This window comes from Sinocyclocheilus rhinocerous, unplaced genomic scaffold (assembly GCF_001515625.1).
Source record: "Sinocyclocheilus rhinocerous isolate Xijiao unplaced genomic scaffold, SAMN03320098_v1.1 scaffold677, whole genome shotgun sequence".
NCBI lineage: Eukaryota > Metazoa > Chordata > Actinopteri > Cypriniformes > Cyprinidae > Sinocyclocheilus > Sinocyclocheilus rhinocerous.
Genome location: NW_015633185.1, coordinates 2,527,444 through 2,536,834, shown reverse-complemented (window position 1 = coordinate 2,536,834; position 9,391 = coordinate 2,527,444). Strand labels below are relative to the sequence as shown.

The window sequence follows — 9,391 nt, the reverse complement described above, 5'->3', positions numbered from 1 at the left end:
TTTAAATCAAAACTGTGAGATTTCTAACATTTATTTGTGGTGATAAGGTTGCCTTTGGTAAAACTGTTGTTACTTGCCACAAATCTGAAATTATATGTTTTGCTTTCAGTAACCTCTAATTGACTTAAAGAGGGTGTCCTTTGAGTACTTTTTAAAACCTAATTTCATTCCATTTTATAAATGCCTCAAAGCACCGAATGAAGTGACTTCTATTTAAATATCCTTCTCCTGTCTAGGTGGATGGATTTAACATCTGTCTCTTGCTTGGACTTGGACAATGGGCACAAAGCCCAGGACTTTCTTCCTTTCTAGTCACATAACCAGAAATGAAATAAAGGACAGACTGGCAGAATAGCATACGAATATCGCTACTAAGTTATGAATCGCTGTATTAAATGATAGTTTAAATGCTTAAAAATTAATTGAACAGCCCACAGTACAGCATGGAATTGCGTTGTCGTCATTAGTGTGTTTCTGGCCTGTAGCCCATAAAATTTATTAGAGAATGCTCTCTCACAAGAGACTTGTAATAGACCATTTAGTGACTCATCATAGTGGGTCTTCACAGGTCTTGCTGTTCCAGCAGTGCATTAAGCCATCATTAGTGTCTCACACTGGTGTCCTTCTCCTGTCTAGGTGGATGGATTTAACATCTGTCTCTTGCTTGGACTTGGACAATGGGCACCCTCTGAATCAAGAGGAAGCACTATAGGGGTTTTCAGTGATAGAGAAAATGTTACACAATAAAACAGCTAATAAGACCACCTTAGGTTTACAACACTGCCACTTTGAGTTAACACAAGGTCATTTTAGGTCATGCTTTTGCATTTTTTTCATCCCAAGAATTTTACAATGAGTTGACCTTTATTTGCCACTGCATTAAAATGTTATTTTTTGCTCCGTCAAGGGAATTTCTCTCATAAATAAAATGCTGAATTTTACTTATAACTTTGTGTGTGTGTGTGTATGTGTGTATGTGTATATGTATATGTATATGTGTGTGTGTTTCCCTTAGGTCCTCTGTCCTGCTCTGAGGGCTTCACTGAGCTGGGTTATTACAATGGATCTGTGTCTCAGACAGATTATGGCTCTTCCTGTCTAAAATGGACTGACTTTCCAGACTACATGCTGCAGTACCCCAACCGTGGACTGGGCGACCACAACCAATGTAGAAACCCTGACCGTGAATCCAACCCCTGGTGCTTTTTCAGACAGAAGTCAGGAGCCATCGGATGGGCCTACTGCGACTGCCACCAGGGTGAGCCCTCCTGACTGGCTTTTGTTTCACATTTAGACATATTTTACAAAAGCTTCGTTTTCATTTTAGGAGCTTTTTTGTATTACTTTGAGTTTTGTGGAGCAGTGAGTTCAAAGTGAAAAAAAAGCCATTTACAAACCATCCAACACATGCTTGAAATCGATAAGAGTTACTGTGCAAAAAGGTCGCTTTAGGTTGTTTCTTCAAAATGTTGAGCAGGCCGGTTATCATTACAGAGAGTCTAGCATGACTAACCTGTGGTCCATTTAGACATCAGAGATAAACTGTGACCCGACTAAGTCATAATTAGTTAAATTATTCACTAAATATCTTATAGACATATTAAATGCACCCACAGGCTGGTACATTTGACAAAAGTGTAGGCTATTTCTCAAAAAGTTTCATTATTAATATTCACAAATTATTCTCCATAATAACGAAAACATGCCTAATCATCATGCCTAAGCTAATAAAGCCTAAATAAATGTATTTATTTATAGGTTTATTTATTTACTTTTTGGTTTATTTGTATAGAGACAGTATGTAAACATAATCTTAGCGGAAAGACTAAAAATATGCATTGTATAGATCGAAGCACAAGCTAAGTTGTATCTTAACTTCCTAGAAAGGCTTTAAACTAAGACATGCTACTCATTATAAACTCTTAAACATATTATACACTTTAAATAGGGACCAACACAATAGGAGCCTTTACATATAAATGGGCTGTTTGAATATACCATATTAAATCCTGGACCCCGTGGTGTTTGTGTTTATTAAGTGAATGTGTCCTGGTGAGTATTTGTGTCATAACTGTTATATTAGTGTAGGTGGTGTTGTACAGAAGCTGAGTGACGTTTATTACTGCAGTCACAGCAGTCTGTCAGTGAGCTAACAGCAGTCGAGGATTCTCTCTGTCCTCTCTTTTTATTGTCTTCTATTCATCTTCTCCTCTCTATGCGTTTGTTGTCTAATAATCAGTCAGACTCACATCACTCATGCACATTTGTTACTCCCTTTTCGGAAAGTGTCTGTTCAGACTCTGGATCTCTTTGTGCTGACTGTCATCACCTGGCTGTGTCTGTGGTTCAGTACCGAGGTGGTGTTGAAATCTGTTTGCCTTATCTCTGTGAGCTGTGATTATCTCTGTCTGCCTCTCTCCTCCTTTTCCTTTCTATGGCATAACATTAAACACGGTAACAGACTCAAATAATTAGAGTGTGTATTTCAATTCATGTCTGTGTGTGCATGACGTGTGGCAGCAAGATGATCATTTGCAAGGCACAGAGTGTCTCTAATGTGATAATTCTGTACTAACTATAGAGAGCTAATTCACAGAGTCTGTAAATGTAAATGGGGAGACAGGGGTAAGTTGTGCCACTTTTACTTAAGTTGTCCTCTAGTCAAGGAGAAAGAAGATGGCGGTAAAACCTAATTTCATTTCAGGATGTCTGCTCTGAAATGAAAGAAGACTGCATCTGCAACACAAGACTATAAAAAAGGGATTTCTCAAAGAATAAAAGGTTGTGTATTACTAGTCATACAACGTGCCATGTGAAGAGATAAGCTACATTTGGAGAATATGTGCTAGATGTAGGCTACCTTTCAAATTAACTTATGGCCATAAATTATTTAGAATAACCCTAACATAACATATAAAAATGTTAGAATGTTAAAAATTATGGAGAGAGTGTGATAAGAAGAAGAAAAAAATTATAATTAAATGCATTACTTAAATAATACATATATTTATTTATATTATAAATTATTATTATTTTTAATATATTACTTTTTTGTTGTAACAGTTTTGTTACACGTTATCATTCCTAAATCCCTGAATATGTTTGATTCTGCACCTGTTCTCCAGGTGAGGCGCGTTTGGTGGGGGGTTCATCTAATAAGAGTGGTCGTCTTGAGGTGTATCTAAATGGCCGGTGGGGAGCAGTGTGTGACACCCACCTGACTGATCGAGATGCCAGTGTGGTCTGTAGACAACTGAGGCTTGGGTATAAGTTGCAAACTTTATTCATTATCAGTTAGAGGCTCTGTTCTGATTAACACCCAGCATGTGCTGTCATTTAATTACCTGCTAACTCCCAACAGTGAAATCGGCACTGCGCTTCGACATTCCTATTTCGGACCCGGTTCTGGTCTCTTTCACTTTGAACGTCTTGGCTGCCATGGCAATGAAGATTCTCTGCTGAAGTGCCGGAGCAGGAAGTATGTCTCTGGTGACTGTAACCATGGAAATGAGGCCGGAGTGGTGTGTGCAGTACCTGAGGGTAAGTTTGTTTTATTTGAGTGTGGAATCCTGATAATCATTCCTGTATATATACTGTTCAAAAGTTTGTGATTGGTATGATTTTTTGAAAACGTTTTTTAAAGAAGTCTCTTATGTTCACCAAGGCTGGATTTATTTGATCAAAAAACAATAGAAACAGTGATATAGTGAAATATTATCACAATTTATAATAACTGTTTTCTATGTTGATATGTTGATAAATGAAATGTATTCCTGTAGTGGCAAAGCTGGATTTTCAGCAGCAATTATTCCAGTCTTCAGTGTCACGTGATCCTTCAGAAGTCATTGTCATATGATGATTTGCTGCTCAAGAAACATTAATATGTTTGTGAAAACTGTGATACATTTTTCAGGATTCTTTGATGAACAAAAAGAACAGAATTTATGTGAAATAGTAATCATTTAGAACATTATAAATGTCTTTACTGTCAATTTTGGTCAAATAAATGCAAAAAAAAAGTAATAATTAAAAAAATAAATTACTGACCCCAAACTTATGAGCAATACATATTTTTCAATGCAAATCGCTTACACATTACATTACATACTTAATAACTTTAACTTACATATATATGTATACTTTACATATATATGTATACTTTACATATATATATATATATATATAAATAAAGAAATGCAAGTTAGAAAAAGTTATCTTTGTCGCATGCTCTCAATTTCATTTCTCAGAGTCACTGTTCATAAAGCAACAGCTGAGCTTCCTTTTTCTGCTGATCATACTCTAATAACTATATTTTCAACAGTGTTATAATGTGGAAGGGCCTTCCGTGGAGCTAAATGAAGACAAAATTAATGAGAGACAGAAGTAGGGTCATAAACAGTGTGCCTGTTGTAATGGGACGGTTTGCTAGAACAGGGTTAGGTATATTTAGAGAGAGCTGTGAATTATTCACACAGAAACATTAGGAAGGAGAAAGCAATCTGAGAGCTCTGAGGCCTATAACTTGCAAAAGGGATTCCGTACTGAAGCATATAGAAGAGTTTTAAGCTTCTGCTCTCAAGAAGTGTTAAATGTGACCCTGGACCACAAAACCAGTAAGCGTCTCAAGTCGCTTGGGTATATTTTTAGCAATAGCCAAAAAAAAAACATTGTATGGGTCAAAATTAACGATTTTTCTTTTATGCCAAAAATCTTTAGGATATTAAGTAAAGATCATGTTCCATGAAGATATTTTGTACATTTCCTACCGTAAATATATCAAAACTTACTTTTTGATTAGTAATATGCATGAACTTCATTTGGACAAATTTAAAGGTGATTTTCTCAGTATTTGGATTTTTTTTGCACCCTCAGATTCCAGATTTTCAAATAGTTGTATCTCAGCCAAATATTGTCCTATACCACACCACACACCAATGGAAAGCTTATTTATTCAGCTTTCAGAGGATGTATATATCTCAATTTTAAAAAATTGACCCTTATGACTGGTTTTGTGGTCCAGGGTCACAAATGTTACACTAATTATTTTGTCCTTTGCATTGTCCACTGCAGTGAAAAAATGAATAAAATATTGATTGACTGGACTTTTGTTTTGTTCAGGCAATGGTGCCCCCCTGAGGCTCGTGGGAGGCCTTGAGGATTTCGAGGGGCGTGTGGAGGTGTACCATAATGGGAGGTGGGGTACTATCTGTGATGACGAATGGGATGATATTGATGCTGAAGTGGTTTGCCGACAGTTGGGATTGGGGTAAGAAATCAGTATCATATGTATGTCCTACAGCAGGGGTTTGCCAATTTTTGGATGCCAAGGACGTCAAATATTATGTTGTGTATAAATTTATACTTTATAAATGTAAATAATTTACATTTAATTAAATCATTTTTAAAATTTTTTGTTTGTTTGTTTTTTTAAAGTTTTTTATATTGTCACTGTGTTAAAGCAAAAACTATTTCAACTATTGTAATAAAGAACAGATTGTATTTTTCAATGGAAAAAACTGTGATGAAATATTTGATTTTAGACCAGAAAGAATGAAACTGTAGTAATATCAAATTCAATAACTGTGTTATGGCTTTCCATTTAAAAAAACCTGTGTCTTATAGCATTAGTACAAGGATCTGCACATATTGATCTATTGCAAGGTCTTCTAATGTTGCTTGAAAGCTTTTGTATCATCATCAGGATGTTACCGAGCTGTTTTTTGTTTAGCAAAATTTAGAAACACTTTGCACAAATGACTCGACTAAAAGCATTTACAAGAGCTGGGAGACACTGATGATGTCATGCACAAATCAGTGCTGCCTATAAGGACTGTTCTTTTTACACACACAAACACGCGCACTAGCACAGCGAGTGAACTTTAGTAATATAGATGAATGGATGGAGTGTATGAATGATTGATGGGGTGCAGGGATTCACTCCAGGAATCTGCAGTGGGATAGAGAGCAACTGATTTTACCCTTCACCATCCGTGTGGTGTAACATACACTTTTCAGTACATCAGTCCTCTTCTGTACATCACTAATGATTGTTTTGAAAGACTTTGCAATGTAAGTATCATTACAAAGTTATGTAAATAAACTAATATAGTAGTACCATATGCCTTTATATCTCTCTTCCTCCTTGTTATGATCTTAAATGTACACTACTATTCAAAAGATTAGAGTCAGAAAGATTTTTTTAGTTAATACTTTATTCAGCAAGGATGCATTCACCACAGAACTCTGTAATAAAAATGTATCATGTTTCCTTGAACTGTTTATATTATTTAATAATATTAAAGTTTTTACTGTAATTTTGATCAAATAAATGCAGCCTTGGTGAGCGTAAGAGACATCTTTCAAAACATCTCACTGACCCCAAACTTTTAAACAGCAGTGTATCTGAACTCTTTAGATAAGGGAATGAATCACAGGCATGTGTTTGTTTTCAGTGGTGTACCAAAGGCATGGACATGGGCGCACTTTGGGCAGGGCACTGGGCCTATCATGCTGGATGGAGTGCACTGCACAGGAAATGAGCTGTCTCTGGAGGAATGCCCTCATGTGCCCTGGGGCCAGCACAACTGTGATCACATGGAGGATGCTGGAGTCTCGTGCAACCCGTTTTCAGGTGAAGATGGCACAAACTGTGTCAGACTGTGACACAAGCTGTGCCAACTGTGTCTTTATGATAACACATTTAAAATACTTCAAGGACCAAAAACCCTTTTACTTTTATCAGCATTTTATTTGTGTGTATAAGTGCATTGATTAAACGTAGACATGCTAATGCTGCTGTAGATGGAGTGTTGCGACTAGTAGGAGCTGATAGCCCATGGGAAGGACGTCTTGAGGTTTATCACGCTGGAGAATGGGGCACAGTGTGTGATGACAACTGGACCGGACGTCACGCCCAGGTGGTGTGTCGACAGCTGGGTTATCAGTAAGCTATGTATTTGGCCTGGTTGATAACATAATTCTTGAATGTAAGCATATAATGTGCTACTTAAAAGCAGCATATTTTTGCTTGCTAGATGATTTCAAGTTTGATTTGCGAGACCGGGAAGTTTGTTTCATTTAGGTACTGCAATACTGCTATTTGTCCAACAGAGGGCGAGCTGAGGTGGCTCCAGATGGGATGTATGGAGAGGGTACAGGGTTGATCCTGCTGGATGAGGTGACATGTGAAGGGGGAGAGAGCTCTCTGCTGGACTGTGCTCATGGTCAGTGGGGGCAGCATGACTGCTCTCACAGTGAGGATGTGGGCATACGCTGTGAAAGAGAAGGACAGCACAATGAGATCCCTGAAGTGGCTCTTGCCACAGGTGTGTAAACTCTATGTAAAAACTTTTATTAGCGTTATCATCATCAAGAGTAGCACAATATCTGAACCAGATGTTAAGAAACAAGTCCACTTTACACTTTTAAAAGCCCTCCAAAACAAATAGGATACTAGAAGGCATCATCTTTTATATTGTGGTGACATGCTTATACATGTGCGTGCATATAATGAAATGCATATTTATATGTAGCTTATTACAAAATACATGTTGTATGTTGATGAATATGGTTAGGACATGGTGTAGAAATTAATGCACTTATCAGAAAGTGATTTGTTGCTCTATGACAAACCGTAAATCTTTGTTACCATAATGTGCTGTTTTGTCTTAATTTACATCATTTTAATCCATCTCGAGGCACTCTTGGAAGTTTGCCGAGGCCCCTTAGTGAGTGCCGGCCCCCTGGTTGAAAACCACGGTTAAAATTTACCATTTTTTAGATTTAGTAGTATAATGCGATATGTAATATGACATTTAAAAGACATTAACACTTTTAATTATTAAATGTATATAAATATACCATAAAACTGTTTCTGTCATTTCTAATCAGGCACCAAATTCTAGTACCGAATAACAAGAGTGCCCATAGCCAATTAAATACCTAATATATGATATATTTCTAATATGTGACCCTGGACCACAAAACCAGTCATAAGGGTCAATTTTTCGAAATTTCTGAATAAATAAGCTTTCCATTGATGTATGGTTTGTTATGATAGGACAATATTTGGCCGAGATACCACTATTTGAAAATCTGGAATCTGAGGGTGCAAAAAAAAATCAAAATATTGAGAAAATTGCCTTTTAAGTTGTCCAAATTAAGTTCTTAGAAATGCATATTACTAATCAAAAATTAAGTTTTAATATATTTACAGAAGGAAATTTACAAAATATCTTCATGGAACATGATCTTTACTTAATATCCTAATGATTTTTGGCATAAAAGAAAAATCAATAATTTTGACCCATACAATGTATTTTTGGCTATTACTACAAATATACCCCAGCAACTTAAGACTGGTTTTGTGGTCCAGGGTCACATATATGGTATGATATGGTATTTCATATATGATTTTGCACAACATCACCCTTTAAAAAAGACAAGGAATTTACACTGTAAATGTTTTTATTCTCAATCATATAATTCACTACTTATCCAGGTATATAGAGGTCCATCTTTTTTGTGCTGTTTCTAGTTATCCTGTGGTTCTAGGTCCACTGATGAGGCTGGTGGATGGCGAGAGCCGTAAGGAGGGCCGCGTAGAGGTCTTTATTAACGGCCAGTGGGGCAGCGTGTGTGATGATGGTTGGAATGACATCAACGCTGGAGTGGTCTGCAGACAGCTAGGATTTGTGTAAGAATGTTTCATGTGATGAAAGAAGATAAACGCACATCTCAACATCTTCAGACACTTATTTGTTCCTCTTTCCCCTTTACAATTTCAGTGGGGTCTCGAAGGCCCGCTCCATGGCTTATTTTGGTGAGGGTCAGGGACCCATCCATCTGGATAATGTGAAGTGTGTTGGGACAGAGGCTTCATTGGGGGAGTGTTCAGCTGTGGGTCCGGACGCCCATGATTGCAGGCACAGTGAGGACGCGGGGGTCATCTGTGACTACACCACTGAACCTGTAAAGTACAGAAGCATGAGCAAGCAGGAATGTGGTTTGAGACCCAACACACAAAGGCGCAGGAGAAGGATCATTGGAGGAGACAAGTCTCTACGGTAATGAACGACATGGTTTATTTTATTCACTAACATTGTAACATGTGCATTGTGTTTATTAATCTCTGTTTTTATTGTTTATTGGCTTGCTGCCACTGTTATTGTCTTATATTGTACTGTGGTCACATGGGAACAATATATAATGCTTGTTTATTTATAATGTTACAAAAGATTTCTATTTCAAATAAATGCTGTTCTTTTGAACTTTCTCTTCATCAAAAAATCCTGAAAATTGCATCACACTTTCCATAAAAATACCCCAAAAAAAGCACAATGTTACAATTTTTACTGTATTTTTTTAATCAAATAATTGCATATATATATAT

The 9,391-nt window shown here is 36.8% G+C and overlaps 1 protein-coding gene across 1 annotated transcript in view; it reads left to right on the top strand.

Annotated features, from left to right (window-relative positions):
• The window catches only part of LOC107743602 (neurotrypsin-like), a 31,693-nt gene that overhangs the window by 9,160 nt on the left and 13,142 nt on the right, over window positions 1-9,391 (top strand). The window contains exons 2-10 of the mRNA XM_016556932.1: window positions 1,016-1,258; window positions 3,126-3,264; window positions 3,362-3,540; window positions 5,119-5,266; window positions 6,453-6,631; window positions 6,802-6,943; window positions 7,111-7,325; window positions 8,554-8,695; window positions 8,787-9,065. Coding sequence (XP_016412418.1) covers window positions 1,016-1,258; window positions 3,126-3,264; window positions 3,362-3,540; window positions 5,119-5,266; window positions 6,453-6,631; window positions 6,802-6,943; window positions 7,111-7,325; window positions 8,554-8,695; window positions 8,787-9,065 — 1,666 coding nt within the window. The remainder of the gene's footprint in view (window positions 1-1,015; window positions 1,259-3,125; window positions 3,265-3,361; window positions 3,541-5,118; window positions 5,267-6,452; window positions 6,632-6,801; window positions 6,944-7,110; window positions 7,326-8,553; window positions 8,696-8,786; window positions 9,066-9,391) is intronic.